The following is a 27,130-nucleotide window of genomic DNA, read 5'->3' on the forward strand; positions in this document are numbered from 1 at the left end:
GAGTCTTTGACTGCGACCTCTGTTTTACTTGAGCTAATAACTGATACTGGCTTTTCCTGTTACAGCCTCTAAGTATCTCCTGTTATCTCCCTCTGTTTCTTGTTACAACCCCCCATATCCTGTATCTGAATGTGGACGTTTTTTGACCGGAACTTGCTCTGTGCTGGAACTTACAGTGATATAAAAGGGTCATTTCACGTGAAATCATACACTTTGGAGCCTGACCGACACAGATTTAAATAAAACTTGGTGTGCTCATTTTTAGTGGGAAGGTAGAACCCCCAGAGCTCAATTTTCTTGAATCTGCCACTGATATTAAGGGAGAAACATACTTCTCTTTTATTAAATTTTAATATTAAAATCTTAATTTAAAAAAATCTTAATCGTATATTTAGAATCTTTGTCGGTTAGGCCTGAAAGTGAGTGATTTCCCATGAAATGACCCGAAACATCCTTCCTCATGACAGCATCTAAGAATGTATCTGAATGGTGGCTGTCCCATTGGATATCCCATCTGAAGGACAACTCCACTGACAATACTCCTGCTGCTGCTGATGTCAACATCCCGCCTCCTCCTCCTCCTCACTACTCCCCAATGCTGCTCCTCATATACCCAGGCGGCCTCACGTAAGTGGACAGTCCACCTGTCAATCACACCTGTGTCTAAATATACAGTATTTGCGTTTTTGTTTTCCATCACACATATCTGCTGTATTTACAGTAACAATTACATACAAACATCTAAGCAGCTATCATGATTGGTATATTTTCCTGAGTCCTTGTCTTCATTGGCTGATGTGAACCACAGCTGTGTTGTCTTGAATTTTCATTTTGGGTCATTAATTTAGAAGAAATATCTTAAGTGTACTTCTTAGTATACTGTTGCTTAGTTAACTTAAACTGTCTCGAGAACATTTTCAACAGGTCCATTTGTATGTAGATCAGCACACTGAATACAGACATCAGACGCTTAGTAAACATTCTCAAGCAGGGAATAGTTGCAGCAACGAAGCAGTGAGCTTGGAACATATTTAGGATATATTATTTATTCATTGATCCAATGAGTGACACATGCATCTCTTGTACTAATGATTAAATTGCCATTTTGTATCACGTATGACAACAACAATAGGTCACCGGTGTCACTGAGGGAGACATGGTGGTCGACGTCGTCATCGCTGGGCGCCAACATCAGCGCCGAACTGAAGTTCTACATGACGGTGTACGGTTCCCTGGCCGGTGCCAACACCCTCTTCACGGCCGCACGTTCCTTCCTGTTCGCCTACGGAGCCATCTGTGCCGCCCGCGTCGCCCACCGCAGGCTCCTCCACAGGGTGCTCAAGGTGACGCCAGAGATTCTTTAAGTATATAGAGATATGCCAACATAATAGGTTTCTATGGGCACCTAACATGACCAGGTTCCGGTCTGCCTAAAGGGGCGTGTCATAATGCTCCTAGAATGAATAGAACAGTCCTTAGGTCTGCCTAGGTCTGCCTAAAGGGGGATTCCCCCCCTCCCCCTTGCAATAATAGAACCCGGAAACAATGGGCCAATGGAACCTCTCTCTCTCTACTCTCTCTGGTGACGCATACACTTTGGCACTTTAGGCATTAGTGTTACTTTTTAACCAATTGGAGCTGGATGCTGCGTATACACGCAGTATTGACATAGGCGCCTAGAGGTGTTAGTGGACAGAACATTCAGGCTCATGAGATTTTAGCTTTTCTTATACTAATGTTGAAATGTGCGTATGTTAGAGCTGAATGAACACATTCTAATGCAAGACGAGGGTCAGTTTGATCTTATGAATCAAATCTTGTGAATATTTACTAAGTAATTAACTAATATTTACTCTTATGACCAAAGTACCATACGTTTTGCAGCTAAAAATATCTATTTTGATGTCTAATGTCTTAATGTCATGGTGGTGGTAAGTGGTGATGGTGATTGGTGATGGTGATGGAAAAGTGAACAAGGCGGCATGAATTCTGGAAATAAACTACCAAAATTATTAGATTGTGCACCTTAAACTATAAGAACACAGGCCATTGCAAGTGGTTCCCTCTGTAAAGCGCTTTGGTCTGAAAGCTGTTTTTTTCCTTTAGGTGAGCAGTTTTGAATTTGTTTTATTTTAGAAATTGACTTTTATTGTTTAACTACAACTTTGCTACTTCGAGTTTAAAGACATCTGTGCAGCCCGAGTCATCCACCGCAGACTCGTCAACAAAGTGATCAAGGTCCTGGCAATTTCCATGTCCAAGTCACACATTTAATCTTGGACTGCTCTTTCTCAATGGCCACGATGACATTCTTAGACACCATACCTCTGGGTCGCGTCCTCAACCGCATACTAATATACTACTATAAAATAAAACTATATGTAATAGATGGTTGGCTGGCTGGTTAAAAACCTTTTTAATTTTGACCTTTGACCCCACTTCCTCAACATGTCACAGTGACATTCTTCGACACCACCCATAGAGGTAGAAAATAACACTAGAGGTGACCCCGCCCCCCTTTTTACGGCAATCTTTAGCGGCCATTATCTGTAGGTAGATCAGAGAAATGGAAATTAACGGAGAACGAGGCTCACCTCTGTCAAAAATGGCTTAATCATGTGAAAATGTCCATCAACACACTATACAAGGACAATAGTTGAAGTGTGTTGCTAACTATGTTCATGAAAGATATTATTTGATTTTTAAATGTATTTTATCGACTCATATGATTTAAGTAGATATTTAGCCTGACATTTCAAATCTGGTCTTTGATTAATGTGTTACTTCATATTCACACAGTTTTAGTCAATTTTTTGACAGGGGTGGGCGTGTTCTCCATTGACTTGCATTGCCTGAAGGTACCTACACTACCTACGGAAGTTAGGAAGCTCCATCTACCATTTCCCAGTGCTGTCGCAAATTGCTGTGCTCTCTTTAGTGTTATTTTCTACCTCTATGACACCACCCCTCTGGGCCCTGCCCACAACCACTTACACTATAAAATAAAACTCTTTTTTTTTTACCTTTGACCCTCCGGCTCCAACAGGCCACCATGTCCTTCTTCGACACCACCCCTGTGGGACGCGTCCTCAACCGCTTCTCCTCGGACGTCTACACGGTGGACGACTCTTTGCCCTTCGTGCTCAACATCCTGCTGGCCAACGTCTTCGGCCTCCTGGGCATGCTGATTGTCATGGCCTACGGCCTGCCCTGGCTGCTGCTCCCCTTGCTGCCACTAGGGGTGCTCTACTACCGAACGCAGCGCTTCTACAGGCACAGCTCCAGAGAGTTGAAGCGCTTTTGTAGCGTCATGCTGTCGCCCATCTACTCGCACTTCTCCGAGACGCTGGCTGGGCTCGGCACGGTGAGGGCGAGTGGAAACGCTGCTAGGTGAGTCCCGCTATGGCCTTGGCACCTGTCTGCGATATGCTGTGTTGGTACCTGATGTCTATTCTTTACGCTGTCCGTTCTAACTATGGAAGATACTATCGTAATTATTGTCAATTGTGCGTGCGTACGTGTTAGTGGTGTGGATTGGCACTGCCCTCACGATCCGATTAGATCACGATTCGATTCGATTCGATTCTATGCGATCTGATCAGATCCGATTCAATTCTACAATGCATTGCAATGCATTACATTTCTACTGAAAGCAAAGCAAATGTTTAATCAGTCATGATGAGGCAATACAAGTAGTCAGATACTGAGCAACAATGTATTGGCTGTTTTCTGTACCAGTCTGTATCAGTCTTGCAATGTTTTGAAGTGCTTTTATTTAATTTAACATTCATTTGCTCCCGAAATATCCATGGAAGTAATTGAAACTTAAAAAAATTGCTGGATCGATTCTGGATCGTCCATGCCCCGCATTGGATTGCATCGCCGAATCGATCATTGTTGACACCACTAGTACGTGTGTGTGTGTTTTCTACGTTCGCTGTGTGTTTGTCAGCGTGTGTGTGTGAAGAAATTTTAAAGGTATTATCGTAGTTATTGTCAGTGTGTGTGTGTGTTTTCCAGGTTTGAGGAGGAGAACGAGGCGCGTCTGGAGCAGTACCAGCGGTGTGTGTTTGTGAGCAACGCGGCCATGCAGTGGCTTGACATCCGCCTCCAGATGATCGGGGTCGTCGTGGTTACCGGCATCAGCATTATCGCCGTCATACAGCACCACTTCAGCTCCGTAGACCCCGGTATGATGGACCCCTTTACTGTTTGCACACAGGTGTGACGTAATTTGGCTCTGTGCGCATCGTTGGGCCAAAATCGACCATGTACGGCATATTTGTTAAGAAACTAGCCAGGCGTTTTGTTCCGAAAAAAAGAAAATGGATGGTCACGATAATTAGAGACTGTGCTTTTGTCTGTCCGTGTGGTAATTCTCCTCAGGTCTGATTGGACTGTCTCTGGGTCATTTCACGTGAAATCAGACACTTTGGGACCCGACCGACACGGATTTCAATCATACTTGCTGTGCCTGTTTAGTAGCAAGGTAGCACCCCAGAACTACATTTGTGTGAATCTGACAGCAATATTAAGGGAGAAACAGACTATCAAAGTTTTACATATGAGGGTAGGAGACTATGCATTCAGCCTTGATTATATCAGTCAGTGTAAGTCACAAAAAGATGTCCGCGGTGTTATTTGAAAGCTCTTTTCTGGCTCTACAAATTACACAAACAGCATGGAATACAACAACCCTCAGAATATGAATTATCATAAATTGAAAAATTAAAAATTGAATATCAAAAAAAACTTATATTTCAAAATGGCCAGTTCCTTGTCTAAACATAGCCTGCAATGTCATGAACAACACCTGAAATTCTGGTGTTTGGTTGATCACTGATTTCACGTGAAATGACCCCTCTGTCGTACGCCCTCTGAACCGGATGCCTATTCAGCCTAGTGACATGTTCCTCTCTTGTCCTGTTCCCCTGTCCCCTTGTCCCCTGTTCCCCTCAGGCCTGGTGGGCCTGTCTCTGGCGTATGCTACGTCCTCAGCAACCTGCATCACTAACCTGCTGTACTGCCCTAGAGACTGTGCTTTTGTCTGTCCATGTGGTAATTCTCCTGATTGGGTCTCTGGGTCATTTCACGTGAAATCAGACACTTTGGGACCCGACCGACACGGATTTCAATCATACTTGCTGTGCCTGTTTAGTAGCAAGGTAGCACCCCAGAACTACATTTGTGTGAATCTGACAGCAATATTAAGGGAGTAACAGACTAGCAAAGTTTTACATATGAGGGTAGGACACTATGCATTCAGCCTTGATTATATCAGTCAGTGTAAGTCACAAAAAGATGTCCGTGGTGTTATTTGAAAGCTCTTTTCTGGCTCTACAAATTACACAAACAGCATGGAATACAACAACCCTCAGAATATGAATTATCATAAATTGAAAAATTAAAAATTGAATATAAAAAAAAACGTATATTTTAAAATGGCCAGTTCCTTGTCTAAACATAGCCTGCAATGTCATGAACAACACCTGAAATTCTGGTGTTTGGTTGATCACTGATTTCACATGAAATTACCCCTCTGTCGTACGCCCTCTGAACCGGATGCCTATTCAGCCTAGTGACATGTTCCTCTCTTGTCCTGTCCCCTTGTCCCCTTGTCCTCTGTCTCCCCTCAGGTCTGGTGGGTCTGTCTCTGTTGTACATACAGGATAAACCACATGTTCCTCTCTTGTCCTGTGTCCTTGTCCCCTGTCTCCCCTCAGGTCTGTTGGATCTGTCTCTGTTGTACATACAGGATAAACCACATGTTCCTCTCTTGTCCTGTGTCCTTGTCCCCTGTCTCCCCTCAGGTCTGGTGGGCCTGTCTCTGTCGTACGCCCTGTCCATCACCAACCTGCTGTCGGGCCTGATCTTCAGCTTCGCCCAGACGGAGATGCAGATGGTCAGCGTGGAGCGATTGGAGGAGTACAGCACCAGCGTGCCCATCGAGCCGCAAGAGGGACGCCGACAGGTGAGGAGGAGAGAATAGTAGTTTATTCCCAGAATTCATGTTGCCCATTCATAAATGTGTTTCACAAATATTTGACCACCACCATGAAATTCTAAGTATCCATTATGACTGGGGAAATAGCACTTTTCATACATGAAAAGGGGGATCTTCTCCATTGTCCACCATGTTGAATTTACAGAGATAGACATGTTTAGCTCCAAAGCGTACTGAACTTCGGTCATACTAGTAAGTATTAGTTAATTGCTGAGTAAATATTAATGAAAAGATCAAATATGACAGTATACAGCACTGATTCAACGAGCAGCATAGTTGCAATACCCACTCTGGCCACCATCTTACTCAGTGCATCCTTCCTCTGGGCCCCCCTTCGTGGCCTTAGCATGTCTGTGTTGAGTTCCACTGTCGTAACATTTTTATTATTATATGATTCTTATGTAGATTCTTATATGTACATGTATATGTATGTGACTATATATATATTTAGTTCCAGTTGTGTTAAGTATTGAGCTAGTCTGTGCTTGAGTGAGGGGGGCCTGTCTCTGAGATGGGGCTGGGCTAATTTACATCTGTAAAGGGCTATTCGGCTGGGTGGACCTAGGGGAGAGATGAGCCAAACAGGCTTCTTGACGAGAGATATCACAGAGAATGATGTCTCTGGCTGCGACGTCTCCTGCTCCACGTGGGCAGTAATAAATAATCTGCAGAAACCTCACCGGATCAAAAGTGCCTGTCTGACATTTGGGGAAAAACCCCACACCACGGTGCGGTACTCCCGGAATAACCCCAAAATCCAACATGTATATGGCAACTGAAAATGAAAGCCACTCATTAGTTGCCCTGTGTGCCCCTCTCAGGTTCCCCCCTCGTGGCCTCAGCACGGCTGCGTGGAGTTCCGCGGGGCGGTGCTCTCCTACCGGCCGGGCCTTCCCAACGCCCTGGACGGGGTGAGCATGGAGCTGCGGCCCGGGGAGAGGGTGGGCATTGTGGGCCGCACGGGCTCGGGCAAGTCCACCCTGTTCCTGGCCCTGTTCCGCATGGCCGAGCTCAGCCAGGGCTGCATCCTGCTGGACGGGGTGGACATCGCACAGGTCGCGCTCTCTCAGCTCCGGTGAGTGAGTGAATGAGTAAACAAAAACTGTGCATGAACACATATAGAATTATATAGAATCAAGTACATCATTCTACATGTGTTAATACACAGTTTTGATACCCTCCGTGAAAATGTACTGTGTACTGTAAAAAGCCACAACAATAAAGAGAATGCATTGAATGAGAAGGTGTGTCCAAAGGTTTGGTCTATCTAAGTCTATACATATATAGAGTAGTATGTACAGTATAGAGACTATAGACTCATGCTTACACTAATGTCCATTTTGTGGTCCATTATTTATTAATCTGTCTGTTTGGCCAACAACAGTGTGCTGTTTTATAGTCGGGCATTCTTTGCCACTTGTTATCTCATGTTCAGACAGACACTCCTGTTAACTAGAACCACAATATTCCTGGCCTTGAGTTTGTGTCTGATACTATAGATTAGAATAACTGTTAGTGTAACCTCCATTGATTGTAAGACTTCTTTGTTTTTGTTCCTTGGTCGTGCTACAGTACGCCCAAGAGCAGACTTTGTCCACACTTTGATAACTGGTCAGGCAAGGGTCAGCCAAGCTAATAACAACAACCACCAGTGAATGGAAACGTGACCACAAAAGCTACAATATGGACCAGTCATTGTAAAGGAGCTGGAATCGCAGTTCAAGGGAGTCACTGATTCAGTTCCTCACACCAGCAGGTGTATAAGGCTAGTAACCGGGCGAATAGACCGGCCGCGACGAGATTCAAGCGACAGAGAATCGCTTCTGTGCAGCAAGAGCGATACGAGCGATTGTGAGTGACTAGAGTATGTCCGTTAAAAGCAGAATGCAAGCATTCCAACATTCCCATCGGCTGTGGCGGCTGTCGCCGAACCGCGTCATAGCTAATTTGCATAATATTCCCAGGAGTTCAACTACAAACTGTCACTCTCGTCGCGCGAATCGCCTCTTGTCGCCCAAATCGCTTTTGTCGCGACTCAATACAAAGTCACTCACTTCCCTCGCTCAGGTCGCGGCCGGTGTATTCGTGCGGTTACACACCAGAGCGTGGCATGGCGACAGCGAAAAGAGAATACCGTTTTAGTGAGAGGCTACCAATAGCCGTTCACTTACGCTAGCCGAGCACCACTCATCTCTGGACTTTTACTGACTGCTTGGATGGATCAAAAAAGTATCTCCACATGTCTGCAAAAATCCCGAAGGGTTGCGTTAACCCATTGATGCCTAAGGCACCTGCAATAAGGGTGCTGAATGCCTGAGCCCTTTTTAAGAAAAGCTGCCCTCAGCCTATAAAAACCTAAATATCTCAGCTTCTGAAGCGCATAAAAATATGCACTAAGTTGCATTTAAACACTAAGACCCTCATATTTTATTAGAATGTGTTTATTCATCTCACACAAGCAGAGATTTGTAATAAAGTTGTCTCAAAACTCATGAGCCTGAATGCTGGGTACTGCAGCTCCAGGCACCAGGACCAATGTTGCACAACGCAACATCCAGCATCACTGGGTTAAAGGTTCCTTGCTGCTGACATGATGCCATTGCCCATCTCATGATGCCTCTCTGGTCTCTCTTGTTAGGTCCAAGATGGCGGTGATCCCCCAGGACCCCTTCCTATTCTCCGGCTCGGTGCGGGACAACCTGGACCCCTGCGGACGACACTCGGACCAGCGACTCACCGACGCCCTGCAGCAATGCCACCTGGAGGAGGCGGTCAGGAGGATGGGTACGCGAGAGGGAGAGCGGGGGGGGGGGGGGGGTAGAAAGAAGAGAGATAGAAAGACATGCGGACAGACAGATAGACAGAAGATGGGTGATGGGTGACGGATGAGTGACAGAGAGATGGAAATAGATAGATAGAGACAGATAAAGGATTAGTGAAGGACGGTGGTGAAAGAGAGAAAGAGGTAAAGAGAGAGAGAGAGAGAGAGAGAGAGAGAGAGAGAGAGAGAGAGAGAGAGAGAGAGAGAGAGAGAGAGATGGCTGCCAGGGGGAGCGCATCAGTGAGTCAGACATGAAGGTCAGAAAAAAATAAGTCACAATCTACTTTTTATTACGTTCATTTCCATACAAATCCCAAAGTAGTACAACACTCTGCTGTTATTTTAGAAAGAGAGAGAGAGAGAGAAAGAGAAAGAGAGAGATTGAAGGAGTGAGTGAGTTCAAAAAAAGGTGGAGAAGAAATAAAGAGGAAAATGGAAATGGAAGGAATGGGACAAAAGGCAAAATGGAGCCAAGCTAGCTCATGGATATTGGAAACCTTCGCATTATCAGTCATTCAAAACACTAAGACATGTAATTACTGTGGGAAAGGTCTTCATGACTTGCGTGTGTGTGTGTGAGTGCGCATGGCTGTGTGTGTGTGTGCGCGTCTGAGACGCACATTGCTGAATCATGCCTGAACAATATTAAATTAACTGTATTGTAAGCATGAATAAAGTTAAAATGTGTGTTTGTCTTTGTGTGCCTTTGCCTGTGTGAGAATATGCGTGCGTGCGTGCGTGCGTGCGTGCGTGTGTGTGTGTGTGTGTGTGTGTTTGTGTGTGTGTGTGCACACGTGCATGCATGTGTGTGTATGTGTCTTTAATGTGTGTATGTGTCTTTAATGTGTGTGTGTGTGTGTGTGTGTGTGTGTGTGTGTGTGTGTGTGTGTGTGTGTGTGTGTGTGTGTGTGTGTGTGTGTGTGTGTGTGTGTGTGTGTGTGTGTGTGTGTGTGTGTGTGCAAGTGTGTATAATGTGTCTTTAATGTGTGTGTGTGTGTGTGTCTTTAATGTGTGTGTGTGTGTGTGTGTGTGTGTGCGCGCGTGCGTGCAAGTGTGTATATGTGTCTTTAATGTGTGTGTGTGTGTGTGCGTGCTTGCGTGTATATGTGTCTTTAACGTGTGTGTGTGCGTGTGTGTGTGCGTGTGTGTTGCAGGGGGCCTGGCAGCGGAGGTGGGGGAGAAAGGGAAGTGCCTGTCAGTGGGTCAGAGGCAGCTGCTCTGTCTGGCACGGGCCTTGCTGACCGAAGCTACCGTGAGGACACACACACACACACACACACACACACACACACACACACACACACACACACACACACACACACACACACACGCACACACACACACACACACACACACACACACACACACACACACACACACACACACACACCTCTCTTTCTCTCCAATCATGTTTTTCTTGCACACAGTTTCCCCCCTCTCTCTGTCTCCGTTTCGCTCTTTAACACTCGCCCTCTCTCTCTTCCTCTCTTCTTGGGTTTCTTTTGAACATACTATCCCCCTTCACCCCTCTCTTTCTTTCTTTCGTTCTTTCTTTCTTTCTTTCTTTCTTTCTTTCTTTCTTTCTTTCTTTCTTTCTTTCTTTCTCTCTCTCTCATAGACAAACACAGTCTTTCATGTCACGCGTCATGCATAAAACATGTTAAGTATTTCATGAGAACAGTACTATACTATGATCATAGCCAGTCTATTTTCAGATATGTATGTCCCCTTATTAGATCTCACTCTTCTACCCCTCCACCCCCTCTCTTTCTTTCTTTCTTTCTTTCTTTCTTTCTTTCTTTCTTTCTTTCTTTCTTTCTTTCTTTCTTTCTTTCTCTCTCTCTCTCTCTCTCTCTCTCTCTCTCTCTCTCTCTCTCTCTCTCTCTCTCTCTCATATACACAAACAGCCTTTCATGTCACCTGTCATGCATAAAACATGTTAAGTATTTCATGAGAACAGTGCTGTACTATGATCATTCCTGGTCTATTTCCAGCTATGTACTGTATATCACGAAAGCGAGTACACCCCTCACAGTTTTTGCAGATTTGTGGGTATATCTTTTCATAGGAAAGCATTACAGAAATTTCACTTTGACACAATGCTTAGTGACCTTTTAACTACATATTTAACCGCTTAAATTAAAAACAAAATACAGCCCTTAATGTTTGAACATGTACCCACAAAAGTGAGTACACCCAGATTAAAATCCGGTAGTTTACTACCACACATCTTGACATCATCTAAAGCAAATTTGTTTATCTTGGTCTCAAGAGAGATGAACAGACCAAGGACATGGATCACCGGAACACAGTAATGTACAGTAATGATATCAGAGTTTGTGTGATAATTCTCCAATAGGTGCTGTGCATCGATGAGGCCACTAGTACTGTGTTCAGGCTGTCCAGAACGGTGCCGGTGACCGTTCCTGCACCAGTTACATTGGAACTAAAGTGCTTCCCTGTGAACTGGGCTTGGAACGATTCCATATGTGACCATTTGTTACCCGGATGAACCTTATCCACGTTGTTGTCACGGTTTGCAGAACACGCCAGCTGTTTCAAAAGTCTGTACGGGAACGGGCACTGGCATGGTTCTCTGCAAGCATCAACACACCTTAGGAGCATTCCTGGACCTGGTCTATCCCATATACAGTATGCATTTCAGTGCCCGTGTATGTTATGTGAGTTGATGTGATCTTCTCCAACAGGTGCTGTGCATTGACGAGGCCACGGCCAGCGTGGACCAGAAGACAGACGTGCTCCTGCAGCGGACCATCAGGGAGACCTTCAAGGGCAAGACGGTGCTGACCATCGCCCACAGGTCACTGTCTCCTCTGCTCTCTGACTATATTTTAGAAGCTGGGTACACACATTTATGAATATTTTTGAAAATGTATTGGGTTTTTTGCCTCTCGTTTGCATGTGAACTGAGTTTTAGAATGTGCATTTCAAAACTCCACTTAATGGACTAAAATGCACACGTCACAATGGAGTTTTTATTTTATTCCCTGTCGTGTTTACACGTCAACAGATTAAAAAATCATATTTAGATATATCAGCATACGTGTAACCAGCAACTTAAGACTTTTGTCCTTCATGTCGTGAATGCTTCCACATGTTTTCAGGGGGTTAAAAATGCGATGATTTATACCTTGATTTATATCTCTCATTTCAATCTTTGACCACCGGAAAATTTCAAGTCAAGCTTAGAATGTGACCTCTTTTCAGGTATCCTGGTATTTGTGCAAGGGTTTGGCCACAGATAGATGCCTAGGACTAACACTGGCTGACTTAAAATATGGTCATAACAGTTGAATGCTTAACCACTGAAGGGTCTGTGTTCTGATGATTTGTTTGCACTTGTTTGTCCTTGAGAAGGAAGCCGAACCCCAACCTCCCAATCAGGCTTGTACGAAATTCTGAATGGAAAGAATTTCAATTCAAAGTAATGCCATAATACGAACACTAGGTGGTGGTGTTCTATGTACTTTCAATGGGTGGTGTAGATTAAATTCAAAGAAATTCAAGGTAATGGGACCTCCTAGTGTTCGTATTATGGCATTATTTTGAATTGAAATTCTTTCCATTCGGAATTTCGTACAAGCCTGCTCCCAATATGAGTGACGGTCGAGGTTTGAGTGAGTGTGTGAATGGTTTGATGTCAGGTATCGGGCTCTTCTTTCCTGAGTGGAAAAAAAGACACTAACCAAATTAAGTTCATTGACCTCACATTGATAAGATGCCTATTTTTTTTAAACATCTTAAAACGTTACAGAAATAGTCTTGGTAATGCCTTGGGGCCTGTAATTAAGCTCGTGCTCACACTCTGGTGCTTCGACTGCCTGAACACTATCATGGACACAACATTTACAGCTGGTGTTTAGATGAGTGTATGGATGGGTAAATGGCTGTTACACACTACTTCCAGAGCAGAAAATCGCTATCAAAGTGAAGCTCATTTCACACATTCATAATATGCCTATTTTTGTCACATCTTAATATGTCACAGACAGAGGCAGAGCTTTAAGAGGGGCAAGTGTGGCATTTGCCCCTGTCCCCTGGCCCCTCCAGTATTTGTGGCGGGGGCCCTATTATGAGCTTAGCAGGCCGCTCCAGGGGGCCTTGTCTAGGGTCCGACCGATATGTTTTTTTCAGGGCCGATACCCGATACCGATATTTATGGAAATGGGATGTCGATAACCGATATGTGCAACCGATATATAGAAATATTGTTCATAATAAAATGTAATGAAATATAAATTACTTTTAATATATACACATATTTAGTCATAATAATGAACTGTCATGGACTCAAAGTGGGGAGAGCAGAACAGAAGATGCATTCAGAACGAAACGGCTGCAAAATTGGTTGTGAAACTTATCGGTGGAAATGTAGTGAAAGTATGGCCGATGCCGATATCCCAAAAATGCTAAATATCGGCCCGATATATCAGTGGGGCCGATATATCGGTCGGGCCTTAGCCTTGTCAGTCTTTTGACCCTGGGGCCCCGTGTGTGTTGGTCCGCCACTGGTCACAGTGAGACACCGTCTCTGTTAATGCCTCAGGCCTTCAATTAAACTCGTTCTCACACTCTGGTGCCTCCACAGGCTCAACACCATCATGGACTCGGACAGGGTGCTGGTGATGCATGCTGGGAAGGTGGTGGAGTTTGACAGCCCCGCCGCCCTCTCCCAGCAGGACGACTCGTTCTTCCACAGGCTGCTCGAAGGAAGAGGAGCATGATGACATGGCATGAAGGCAAAACTCAGTATTGCCAGACTGGGCGGTCACCCGCCCAATTGGGCTACTTGGGATAGCCGTCTGCGGGTAAAAACGGGAAAAATTGGCTATTTGATCAGGCACATCTGGCAACACTGGCAAAACTCATAACAGGGCCTGGACTTGGAACGAAGAAGCAGCCTGGGCATTTTTGGCATAGACCAGCCTCTCACTCAGCCCCCTGATTTTCTTTCTTTTTTACCTTTTTCTTTTTTTGGGGACGTTGCTGGCGGGAGAGGAGGGCCTGAGCTGGAGCGAAATGGCCGGTCGGGGTGCCTCTCCAGGCGGGTCGCGTTTGTCGCCAATGGGTCGGCGCGCTCTGCTTTTCTACGATTTTATCATTAGCACAGTCCACTGTCGGTGCTAAAAAGATGGACCAATGGGCTGCACCATCTAAATTGAGGGTTGATCTCTAATTAAAATAAACAAAGAAAAACGAGAGCATAATTGTCGGACCACGGGGGAAACGCCCTTAATGTCAGATCACCAGTCCAGCCCAGACTCATAGTGTGGCTACCATGGACCATGGCCTGTAAAAAAACAACAACAAAAAACACCTAAATAGATTAGGCCAATGTTTTTTTTTATATATATATACCACTACATATGAAGGCCAACGTGATAATGACTACTACGGACAAATACTACAGACTGTAAAAACTGACCTAAATACATTAGGTCAATGTTTTTTTTTTTTTTTTAATGGCTACTACACATGAAGTAACTGAAAATAAAATAAAGGTGTGTGCCAACACATGTGTGCCATTAAATATTTGGGAGCATTTTACAGTGTTGCGGACCTTTATTTTCTTTTCAGTTATCTTACGTTTGGTCCAGCACCTGTGCTACTGATGTGCGCACATTCTTTGACTTACTACACATGAATGCCAAACAAATGATGACTTATTTGGTCCATTACTACCGACTGTATAACAACGACCTTAATAGATTACCAGTAGGTCAGTGTGTTTTAAAATGGCCACTACACATGAAGGAGCATGAAGGCCAAACTATAGTTACAGTAGATTTTCCAAACACTGATACTGATACGGTAGCAAATGATACTGTATAGAGGAGTGTTAAAGTTGAATGTGTGTTGAATAAAGTGAATGCAATGTAAGTTTTGAATGAGTATCAAATTCAACAACGATTTACAACAACGATTCTTCTGTGGAGTGTATTTCACCCTACTCTTTTAACACTGCAGAATTTACCGTATACATGGACTACTACTGTGGTCTGTAAAATAACGACCTACATTTGATTAGGTCAGTGTTTTTTTTCGTTTTTTATTTTATTTTTTTATTTTTTTTATTGCATCTAAAATGGCTGTAAACTGTTCTGATGTACCTTACAAGTTACAGTTGATCACATCATAGTTTTGCTATTGTTTAGGGTAAATGTGTGGACCTATTTTACTACACAGGGAAGCTGACAGGAAGGGACAAAAAGGGTCAGTTGTCGCCCGGGGCCCAGAATTAGGTCCTGATGACATTGTGTTACGTATCGGGTGGTGGGGCCTCTTAGATGACATTATCCCGGGCCTGGCCAAAGGGGTCAACGGCCCTGCACTACAGCCCTAATAGCCAGATAAGCAAACTTCAATATTGCTGGGCAAATTGCATGGCAATTGAAATGCGCAGAAAACTAAAAGGAGGTTACACTGCACAATACAAAAATGTATTCAATAATGTCATCAATAGCCTAAGTCAAAGATACAGTTCGTAGTCCCTTTCATACCTTCATGAACATCATTTGTACGACTGTGCGCATCTTGTTTCTATGTGTAAAATGATTGTCCGTGACATGGGTCCCATTACACTGGTTACGAACAAATGTCCTCCATGTCATGGTACCTACATAAAGACAATCAAGACCTACTCAGGGATGAAGATTTTTTTTGCTATTGAAGATGTTTCTGTTATGCCGCCATGTTGCCATCAATTCTGTTGATACAATTATGTTGTCACAAGTAAAGATGGGTCATTGTTTTGAAGAAAAAAAAAATCATGTATCTTGGTCTTTTTTTTTTACTTCGTTGGCTTGGTGCTGGCAAGAATTGATTGCTGCAAGGGCCTACCGGGCCCAGGCCCAGGGGCCCAAGAGTCCAGAGGGCCCTGAAGCCCAATCCTCTAAATTTCCATTCTCATGTTGTGTAAAATCACACTTTTAACAACTCTATTTTCACATATTTTCAGGGGAAAACACCTGAATGCCCAACAATATAGGGTCTCTAACATCTGGAGGGGGCCCTTTCTTGTTGTCTGGCCCAGGGGCCCATGGAGTCATGATCCGTCCCTGGGTGCTGGTATGCTTTTGTATTGTAACATCCTTAATATCTCCACCCAAAGTGAGGGCCAACCTGCTTCTGAGTGAGTGACTTATTACATAAGTTCAGTTTGTTTGGGTGAGGTCATGTTTCGACCATGTGCTGCAGTCTGCTGGCTGGCCTTTTGGTACTCAGGGATTTGTGTGTGTGTGTGTGTGTGTGTGTGTGTGTGTGTGTGTGTGTGTGTGTGTGTGTGTGTGTGTGTGTGTGTGTGTGTGTGTGTGTGTGTGTGTGTGTGTGTGTGTGTGTGTGTGTGTGTGAGTGTGTACTGGTGACTACTGCAGGTGTGTTTATTTGTGTGTACACACGTGTATGCAAATAATAATTCTCCTGGTGAGGTATACCGGTAGTTTTTTTTTTTTTTTTTTTTAAATAAAAAGACACATTATATCAAGTGCAGATTTTTTTTAATGTTATCATGTGCCTCCCAGACTAATGTTACCACTCTCTCATTAGAGGGGTGGGAATGAATGAGTGAGTTAGTGTGTATTTGTGTGTGTGTCTGTGTGTGTGTGAGAGAGAGAGAGTCATTTGTTAAGAGAGGAGGGTGTGTCCCCCTTCACACTGCGTAATAACAGGTGAGTTTTTTTGTGATTTTCTTGGGCCACACCCGGTTATATTACCAGGGAGTGTTTTGTTTACGGCGTTTGTTATTATAATACCGTTTTGTTTCAAGATAATCCTTATTCATCATGGGTCACCCTCTGCAGGAACAGGGAGAGGAAGGGACGGTTTTGTTCGTCAGCCAAATCAACACATACCCGTGTCATGCCATGCCTTGCTTGGGAACCTGTTTGTCCGCTTTGGAAGTCCATATTGCTTCTGACAGGAGGGCTGAGGCAAAGAGTCCCTGGCAGCTCCCATAGAGAGAGGGAGAGAACAAGAGAGAGCAAACACACGCTTATCAGTAGCTGGGTGTAAAAAAAAAGAGAAAATTCCTCTCTTAACGCGACAGGGTGATACCTGCAGAGCTTTTTAAGCAGTGGACGCCAACGCTATCAAACACCTAATGGAACCTCTGGTGAGTGCAAATGTTTCCTCAAAAATCATCAATTGAAAATCAGCATTTTGGCGTTGTGAGAGTTAACTGTGTATAGGTGACATCAACGAGTTAATCAATCAATCAATTAAAGGGAGGCTGGAAATTGGTTAATAGATTATCTATGCTCGGCTATTTGCCATTATCTGTGTGTTTGTTCACACACAGTCAGCATTTAACCTCTGCATGGTTTTGGCAATATGTGCTATGCGGGTGGCTTGAGGAACCGATTATGTAAAAGTGTGTGTTGTTGTCACAGATCATGGTATGTCAAGTTTCAGTTTAATGATAAATACTCCACTAATATTGGCAATTTCACTTCACTGGACACTCATAACTGCATAAAGGCCCTTTTTAACATGGAAAAAAGCAACTATATGCATGGAGGGAAATGGGAATTCTGTATTGTTATTTGAGTTGTGGAAATTACACTAAAATGTGCACAGTGCTACACTGTCAAAAGTCAGCGATGCTTGTTGTCCATTGTGAAGTGAATTAATAATGCCAATGTACCTCTTTTCACTATGATGTGTTGTATGTACTTCCCTGCCTGAAAGACCGTCTCACAGTGTATGCAATCTTAAAATAGAGTTTGAAAGGCATATATGGTCACATGAAACTGGCACACTTGATATTACATTATCGGTGTAATAGGCCTACTTTATATTATATTACATACTTGAATATATAAAAGATCATTCAGTAAGTAGACAGTATGACTATTGTTTCACATGACATGATGTAAGGTGTGAGTACAAGTGGCAAGTGGTCGTGTACTACATACCTCAATACAAAATCATGTGGTAACTACATAGGAAGAGCTCTTAATATACTGTGAGAATATTTCACATGACAAGAGGCTTCTGTACACAGATCACACAGTAACCAGATATTATTATGACATTATCTAACACGACAAGATGCTAACTCTGTGTGCATTTGTTCCATAGAGCACTCACAATGTAGCTTAGACTTCTGTCACCTGTAATACATACAGTAGCTCATTTATTAACTGAATGCAATGAGAGTGTTTCACATGGCAAGATGCTTAGTGCAGAGAGTCTCACAGTGTGTACAATCTTAACATAGAGTCTGAAAGACAACTATTGTCACTTGCATGCGATGATATTACATTATTTGTGTAATACATAATATTATATTACTCACAGTAATAATGACATAACAGTAGACTGTATGACAATTTTTCACACAGTCTCCATACAGTGTACACAACACACACTGTATGGGCACGGGACCCGTTGACATGCGGGTGTGTGTGTGTGGGTGTGACCAGCTGAGGTCTGAAGGCATGCCCGACCGAAACACAGTTTACTCTCCTCCCACCCTGAGGCTGACTAACCTGTTCCTGCCGTCTTTGCCTTGCTGCCCTAAGGCCATTCCTGAAATGCCTCGTAGTTTCATCCTACCATCAGGATTCCAAATAATTGGCCTACAAAAAACCCTTCACACTCTTACTTGATCTATTGTCTTTTTCAAATTACCTGAAATGCCTCATAGTTTCATCCTGCCATCAGGATGCCAAATTGCCCTACAAAAACCTTTCAGATTCTTATTTGGTCCATTGTCTTTTTCGAATCCTTCTGAAATGTTGAGGGTGTGAGAGTTACATTCTGCTGTCGCAATGCCAAATTGACCTACAAAAGACACAAACTCTGGTCTATTGTCTTCTTTGTGTCATTTGAAATGTGGTGGTGTGTTGATGATCATGTGACTAATATGAAACAAATTTACATCTTTTTTGCTATATTGCAGTTGATGTCCTAAACGGCGAAATGTTGATGCTGGTGTAGAACTGATAAAGGAGAATTCAGTCATGGTATGTGCATTTAAAAAAAAATGTTTAGCGCATATAGTTACACCTTATACTGTATAACTACTATGTTACTCTACCCAGGTCTAATGTTGTGAACTATTCACTTTTTGCTTGATATCAAACAAGTTCAAATTTGAACAGATTTGGCAGAAACCAGTGGTATGTATGTATAGCCTATGTCAATTAGTGGCGTGCATTGGCACTGCCCTCACGATTCGATTTGATTACGATTCTGGAGGTAACAATTCGATTCAATCCGATTCTATGATGCATTGCAATGCACATTTCTACTGAAAGCAAGGCAACTTTCTTATCAGTCATGACATGAGGCAATACAAGCAGTCAGATACTGAACAACATTTTATTGACTGTTTTCTGTATCAGTCGCCGTTTTAAATGCTTTCAACATTCATTTCCTCCAGAAATATCCACAGAAGTAATTGAAACTTGAAAAAATATGCCGCATTATGGCACTTGCCGAATTGATTATTGAATTGTCCTGCACCACATTGCGATGCATTGCTGAATCGATTGTTGTTGACACCACTAATGTCTATGCCACCAGCTGCAGTTTATGTCTGCTTTGAATTAATGAACTGAATCAAAGGTGTCTTACGTCATATGTAAAAGGTCCATTTTCCTTGACACAATGCAATGTACCATCTATTTTTGTTCCATCCAGACGAGGCACCACAGATCTAAAAGCTTCTCGGACAGCCTACTGCTGGAGGACGATGGGAAAGGGGGTGTGGTCGTTGCCGGCATCAAAGGTGATCCTACCACCAGTCAGGGACTCAAAGAAGGTAGAGTTTGCTTTATACACACAGAACTGGATGATGTCCTTTGGTTGAAGCCAAACAGTGTTTATGTCCTTTTAGAGTGTAATGTCAGTTCATGTTTCAGTACTTTCTTAGAAGATCGACGTCAGATTGCTGTATTGTTGCAAACATATTGATTCCAAGTAAATATTTCTGTTTGAAATTTTCTCTATAGGAGACGAAATTGTTGGTGCCACCATCAACTTTGATGACTTGAAAAAAGATGAAATCCTTGACATATTGAAGCTCATTGAGCCATACAATGACAAGATTCAAGTGCTCACGAAGGAGGCCAGCAAAAGCATGGGCAACCTGGACCGCTTAGTCAAAGCTCCACAGGAGGTGTGTGCTTTCAATATCATTTCATGATTAAAAAAATAACAACACATTGAAATTTGTACAGTTGTTATAGTGTATGTTCTCTGTTCGATCATTTGTTCAGATGCTGACGGATTCATACAGCAAGCTTTTCAATAATAAAGTGAAGAAATTCCTGAAAGACAGTCCATCTTCAGAGGCCTCAACCAGGAATTCATCTCCACAAGGCCTCCCAGAGGGGTCGAAAGCCGAAACGGAACCCGCAAGAGACGACACTTCTCTTGACCTGGGCATTGACTTGCCCTCTTTGAATGGTAACCTGACAGTTGAAAGCTTGCTTGAAGCGGCGAAAGGGAAGCGAAAATCCAAAGAGCCAGCAACTGATGTCAAGGATCCGAACATTTCTGCAGACCCAAATATTGATGGGATTGCTTCACAAACACCAGAAAAGACCTTGACACCAGAAGTGTCTTTACCTCAAGTTGATGTAGAAGTACCTGGTGAAATAAGTGGAGGGTTTTTGGTAGATTTGTCTTCAGACATCAGCGCATCACCTCCAAACATTGTAGGGGACAAAAGTCCTGCGTCTTCCAATCTTGACATCAGTCTTCCGAAGTTTGATGTTGAAAGTCCTGAGGCAAGAGTTAAGTTGACAGATGACATACAGGTTCCAAGTTCCAACATCGAACTGGATGTCAATGCAGAGGGTAATGCCTTGGATGCTGACGTTGCCCTACCTAATGTCAATGTCCACATCCCATCAAAAAGCAAGAGCAAACCTAAAAGGAAGTCAAAGAGTAGGCTGAAAGCACCAGAGCTAGATCTTGATACTCCCTCAGGTTATGAGTATAAGTCAACTGGGGTACCTGACCTGAACCTTGATGTTCCCTCTGCTTATAAATATGTCCCAGCTGCATTGCCAGATCTGAACCTTGATGTCACTTCAGCATACAACTACGTCCCAGAAGGTCTACCAGACCTTAATGTCGATATGCCCTCTGCATATCAATACACGTCAAGGAAGCTGGCCAAGGAAATGCCAACTTTAAACATTGCAAGTCCCAAAACAAAGAAAAAATTGAAAACACCAAAATTAAAAACTGAAGGTTCAAAAGCTGATCTGTCAGTTCCCACAGCTGAAATTGACCTGAAAGTACCTGGCATAGATGCAGATACAGAACTGCCCAATATCCCCTCACTGTCCAAAGGATCAACTCTGGACATTGGTGGAGGAATAGATCTTAATACCAAGTCACCTAAATTGACAAGTGAGCTTGATTTGCCAAACCTGAGTGGACCCCAACCAGAACTAGAAATCAATGTCCCAGACGCTGAAGGTCCATCTGGAAAATTCAAAATGCCAAAGTTTAAACTACCCAAATTCAGTTTTTCTGGCTTAAAATCACCAAACACGGCAGTGGATGGAAGTCTAAGCACACCTGATGCAACAATTTCATCACCCAAGCTAAAAGTGAAAGGTCCAAAAACAGATATCAATTTACCTAATTTAAATGTTGATACAGATACTAAACTAGATGTTAGTCTCCCCAATGCAGATTTAGATATGCCTAGTGCCAAACTTCCAAAGTTTAAGAAACCAAAGGTAGATCTGTCCGCTCCAGATGTCGACATTGATGGCCCATCTGGAAAACTGAAGATGCCTAAATTTGGTCTATCAGGAACGTTGCCAAAAGGGCCAGAGGCTGACCTGAAAATGCCAGATCTGAATCTCAGTGGACCAAAGTTGAAAGGGGACCTCAGTGTTCCGGATGCAGATGTACGCATTGGAAAACCCGACCTTAATAGTCCTGAATTAGACCTCAAGGCTCCTGATTTGGACATTAATGCTCCGTCTGGGACACTGAAAATGCCAAAATTCAAAATGCCAAAATTTAGTCTTTCAGGACTGAAAGGTCCAGATGTTGATGTGGATGCCAACCTAGATGGACCTGATCTCAAAGGAGAATTTAAAACTCCAAAACTGAGTTCCCCAAATCTAAAACTGAAAGGTCCAAAGCTAGATGTTGACATGCCCAATGCCAACTTAGATATGCCAAGTCCCAAACTACCAAAACTGAAGAAACCAAAGGTAGATCTTTCAGCTCCAGATTTTGACATTGATGGCCCATCTGGAAAACTCAAAATGCCAAAATTTGGTTTCTCAGGGACATTGCCGAAAGGGCCAGACGCTGACATGAAAATGCCAGATCTGAATCTCAGTGGTCCAAAGCTGAAAGGAGACATCAGTGTTCCTGATGCAGACATACATCTTGGGAAACCTGACCTTAAAGGTCCTGAATTTGACCTCAAGGCTCCCAATTTGGACATCGATTCTCCATCTGGGACACTGAAAATGCCAAAATTCAAAATGCCAAAGTTTAGTCTTCCAGGACTGAAAGGTCCAGATGTTGATATAGACGGAGGTCTAGATGGACCCGATCTCAAAGGAGAATTTAAAACTCCAAAACTGAGTTCCCCAAATCTAAAACTGAAAAGTCCAAAACTAGATGTTGACATCCCTAATGCCAACTTGGATATGCCAAGTGCCAAACTACCAAAACTGAAGAAACCAAAGGTAGATTTTTCAGCTCCAGATTTTGACATTGATGGTCCATCTGGAAAACTGAAAATGCCAGACCTGAATCTCAGTGGACCAAAGCTGAAAGGGGACCTTAGTGTTCCTGATGCAGACATACATCTTGGGAAACCTGACCTTAAGGGTCCTGAATTAGACCTCAAGGCTCCCAATTTGGACATCGATTCTCCATCTGGGACACTGAAAATGCCAAAATTCAAAATGCCAAAATTTAGTCTTCCAGGACTGAAAGGTCCAGATGTTGATGTGGATGGTGGTCTAGATGGACCTGATCTCAGTGTTTCACCACCCAAAATTGGAGCAGCATTAGATGCGCCTAATGTGGATTTTAAACTTCCAAAAGGGACGCTAAAAGGTCCCAAAGCAGATATAGACTTACCTGACGCTGATATAGGCAAGCCATCTGGTAAATTTAAATGGCCTACATTTAAAATGCCAGACTTCGGCCTCTCAGGACCAAAGGTTAAAGGGCCGGACTATGAACTCAATACTCCAGACATAGACGTCTCTGCTCCAAAATTCAAAGGAGAATTTAAAAGTCCAAAGCTGGGTTCCCCAAATCTAAAACTGAAAAGTCCAAAGCTAGATGTTGACATGCCTAACGCCAACTTAGATATGCCAAGTGCCAAACTACCAAAACTGAAGAAACCAAAAGTAGATCTTTCCGCTCCAGATTTTGACATTGATGGCCCATCTGGAAAACTGAAAATGCCAAAATTTGGTCTATCAGGAACGTTGCCAAAAGGGCCAGAGGCTGACATGAAAATGCCAAATCTGAATCTCAGTGGACCAAAGCTGAAAGGGGACCTTAGTATTCCTGATGCAGACATACATCTTGCGAAACCTGACCTTAAAGGTCCTGAATTAGACCTCAAGGCTCCCAATTTGGACATTGATTCTCCATATGGGACACTAAAAATGCCAAAATTCAAAATGCCAAAGTTTAGTCTTTCAGGACTGAAAGGTCCAGATGTCGATGTGGATGGCGGTCTAGATGCACCCGATCTCAAAGGAGAATTCAAAACTCCAAAACTCAGTTCCCCAAATCTAAAACTGAAAAGTCCAAAATTAGATGTTGACATGCCTAATGCCAACTTAGATATGCCAAGTGCCAAACTACCAAAACTGAAGAAACCAAAAGTAGATCTTTCCGCTCCAGATTTTGACATTGATGGTCCATCTGGAAAACTGAAAATGCCAGATCTGAATCTCAGTGGTCCAAAGCTGAAAGGAGACCTCAGTGTTCCTGATGCAGATATACATTTTTGGAAACCTGACCTTAAGGGTCCTGAATTAGACCTCAAGGCTCCCAATTTGGACATCGATTCTCCGTCTGGGACACTGAAAATGCCAAAGTTCAAAATGCCAAAATTTAGTCTTCCAGGACTGAAAGGTCCAGATGTTGATGTGGATGGCGGTCTAGACGGACCCGATCTCAGTGTTTCACCGTCCAAAATTGGAGCAGCATTAGATGTGCCTGATGTGGATGTTAAACTTCCAAAAGGGACGCTAAAAGGTCCTAAAGCAGATATAGACTTACCTGACGCTGATATAGGCAAGCCATCTGGTAAATTTAAATGGCCTACATTTAAAATGCCCGACTTTGGCCTCTCAGGACCAAAGGTTAAAGGGCCTGAACTCAATACTCCAGGTATAGACGTCTCTGCTCCAAAATTCAAAGGAGAAATTAAAGCTCCAAAACTGAGTTCCCCAAATCTAAAACTGAAAAGTCCAAAGCTAGATGTTGATGTACCTAATGGTGACTTAGATATGCCTAGTGTCAAACTACCAAAATTGAAGAAACCAAATGTAGATCTTTCCGCTCCAGATGTTGACATTGATGGTCCATCTGGAAAACTGAAGATGCCTAAATTCGGTTTCTCTGGGACGTTGCCAAAAGGGTCAATTGATGGTCCTGACGTGAATATTACAGCTCCTAATGCAGACTTAAATATGCCAAGTGCCAAACTACCAAAATTGAAGAAACCAAATGTAGATCTTTCCGCTCCAGATGTTGACATTGATGGTCCATCTGGAAAACTGAAGATGCCTAAATTCGGTTTCTCTGGGACGTTGCCAAAAGGGTCAATTGATGGTCCTGACGTGAATATTACAGCTCCTAATGCAGACTTAAATATGCCAAGTGCCAAACTACCAAAATTGAAGAAACCAAAGGTAGATCTTACAGCTCCAGATGTTGACATTGATGGTCCATCTGGAAAACTGAAGATGCCTAAATTTGGTCTGTCAGGGACATTGCCAAAAGGGTCAATTGATGGACCTGATGTGAGCATTAAAGCTCCTAATGCAGACTTAAATATGCCTACCGGTAAACTCTCAAAGGTAAAGAAACCCAAAGTTGATCTTTCAGATCCTAAATTTGGTCTTTCGGGAACATTACCAAAAGGATCGATAGATGGACCTGATGTGGACATTAAAGCCCCCAAAGCACATCTGAAAGGTCCCAAAGCAGATATGGACTTTCCAGATTTTACTTTGGGTAAGGGTTCTAACTTGAGCCTCTCAGGACCAAAGATGAAAGGGCCTGACCTTGACCTTGGCTCTTCAGATGTAGACCTCTCTGCCCCCAAAGGCAAAGGACACATCAAAATGCCAAAACTGAGTCACCCAGATGTTACATTCAAAAATCCTAATCTAGATGTCGGTGTGCCAGATTTAGATGTAGGTGCTGGCAAGCTTCCAAAAGTTAGAAAACCCAAATTGGGCATCGATGTGCCATCTGGAAAGCTGGAAATGCCAGAAGTTGGTTTCTCTGGGAACTCACCCAGAGGGTCTAAGGTTGACCTTTCAATGGGAATCAATGGGAAGATGCCAGAAGGCCAAGCACAACTGTCAGGCTCAACGCTTGACCTCAAAATGCCAGATCTTGACATTGATGCCCCCTTTGGTAAGCCCACAACTTCAGCACGCAATTCTCCAAAAGTAGACGCAAGAGGGTCTGCCCTCGACTTGGATGCGGACTTGACAGTTCGACCCTCCAAGAAGACAAAAGGCAGAGCAAGCTATCCAGTCAGTAAAGACACGTTAGATGCTAAAGTTTCTCTACCGGGTTTGCCTCCTCCTCGAGACAGGGTGTTGACTCTTCCACAGTCCAGTGTCAGTGTCATCAAGCCCGACATACACCTACAGAAAAATAATCGGCCCAAATCAATGGAGTTTCTAGACGCGGTTGGCATTGACTTAGAGAGGTCGCGCACACTGAAGGGCAAGAGAGAGCTTTATGATGGAAAATTAAACAAAACAGTGGAAATACAAGCCACAGATGTCGATCTGGAAGTCCCAGAGGAATCACTGAAAGGCTCTAGCTTAACCTATCTGCTCACTCTAATATGAACTGTGACAGTCTGCACATTACTAGGGTCTCTGCAACTGTGTGTGTGTGTGTGTGTGTGTGTGTGTGTGTGTGTGTGTGTGTGCGTGCGTGCGTGCGTGCGTGCGTGCGTGCGTGCGTGCGTGTGTGTGCGCGCGCGCGCGTGTGTGTGTGTTTGCATGCGTGTGTGAATGTGTGTGAGTGGGGAGAGTGAGTGAGACATCATCCATGATTAAATTGTTATAGACAACACTGTAAAAATGTGTATTCTTAAAAACGTCTGTTTAAATTGCATTTGTACAGTTTTATTATCGAAATGTGTTTCATTTGTATTTTACATCAGAATGCTTGTAAGAACATCAATCCATGTTTTATTGTATAATATGTACAGTCACATACAAATGATCAAAACACATATATTTTTGTAATCTTTGTTTATTGAAGTAGTGTTGTTACAATTGTACATGTGCAATAATGAGAAAATAAAAATAACATGTATTTTAAAAATCCATTTTGCTGTGATCTCAAAATATATAGAAAATACATTTAACTATAAATAATATATATGTGAAGTATAGCATATTATTATTAATACATCAAACACACAAAAATAGTGCATGCACGTTTGTGTCATTTGTGAATAAAATGCCTCAAAAGATTTTACTAATACTGCATGAAGGCTACAAAAGGACAGTCATGCACAAGAAGGAGACTAATCAAATGAATAAATAGACAATTAAAATGGGGAGACCTTTAACCATTCATCCAGTGAACCATGGTGAAGCTACCTGTTTATCTGGATGCAGGTTTTTAATCTTGCCTGGTTAACACCAGACCTAATCACAAGTGAGATGTCTTTCAGATCGAAACGATTGTGTAGAACTAAAGGCAGTATGGGAGTTCTCAGGCTATTTTTAATCTACAGATCCTGGCCATATAATTAGAACTCATGAAAAAGATGATTTATTTCCATAATTCCATCAATAATGTTGAACTTTCATGGGTTGTATAGATGCATTGCCCACGTTTTGAACGATTTCAATCATTCATTTGTTTATTTTGACACATTTTGGCCTTCCAGCTCCAAAAAAATCATGAATTGAGGAATTCACATTATTGGAATATTGTAATAAAATCAACATTTTCTTCAGAAAAAAGAAAGAAATTCGGGTGACATCATAGTTGAAATTTGGTACTTTCTACATAACATGTCAATGTTCAATTCTTTGTCTTGATAACTCACACGATGTGATTAACAT

General features: G+C 42.9%; 2 protein-coding genes across 3 annotated transcripts in view; both read left to right on the plus strand.

Moving 5' to 3' along the window:
• Positions 1-15,604, plus strand: part of abcc10 (ATP-binding cassette, sub-family C (CFTR/MRP), member 10) — a 33,654-nt gene extending 18,050 nt beyond the window's left edge. The window contains exons 17-26 of the mRNA XM_063199011.1: positions 468-627; positions 1,133-1,343; positions 3,047-3,390; positions 4,021-4,190; positions 5,811-5,971; positions 6,826-7,079; positions 8,643-8,788; positions 9,980-10,077; positions 11,534-11,646; positions 13,435-15,604. Coding sequence (XP_063055081.1) covers positions 468-627; positions 1,133-1,343; positions 3,047-3,390; positions 4,021-4,190; positions 5,811-5,971; positions 6,826-7,079; positions 8,643-8,788; positions 9,980-10,077; positions 11,534-11,646; positions 13,435-13,570 — 1,793 coding nt within the window. The 3' untranslated portion in view covers positions 13,571-15,604. The remainder of the gene's footprint in view (positions 1-467; positions 628-1,132; positions 1,344-3,046; positions 3,391-4,020; positions 4,191-5,810; positions 5,972-6,825; positions 7,080-8,642; positions 8,789-9,979; positions 10,078-11,533; positions 11,647-13,434) is intronic.
• Positions 15,605-16,676: 1,072 nt separating this feature from the next.
• On the plus strand, positions 16,677-25,971 carry si:ch211-69b7.6 (neuroblast differentiation-associated protein AHNAK). Of its 2 annotated transcripts, XM_063199030.1 has the most exons (6): positions 16,677-16,956; positions 18,748-18,811; positions 19,491-19,611; positions 19,802-19,968; positions 20,069-21,050; positions 21,099-25,971. In XM_063199030.1, the coding sequence occupies exons 2-6, from the start codon at positions 18,809-18,811 to the stop codon at positions 25,892-25,894; spliced, it is 6,069 nt and encodes a 2,022-aa protein (XP_063055100.1). In that variant the 5' UTR covers positions 16,677-16,956; positions 18,748-18,808; the 3' UTR covers positions 25,895-25,971. The 2 variants fall into 2 exon arrangements, with proteins under 2 accessions (XP_063055100.1, XP_063055093.1); XM_063199023.1 differs by having other exon boundaries at positions 20,069-25,971.
• The last annotated feature ends 1,159 nt before the right edge of the window (positions 25,972-27,130 follow it).

This window comes from Engraulis encrasicolus, chromosome 1, assembly GCF_034702125.1.
Source record: "Engraulis encrasicolus isolate BLACKSEA-1 chromosome 1, IST_EnEncr_1.0, whole genome shotgun sequence".
NCBI classification, from domain to species: Eukaryota; Metazoa; Chordata; class Actinopteri; order Clupeiformes; family Engraulidae; genus Engraulis; species Engraulis encrasicolus.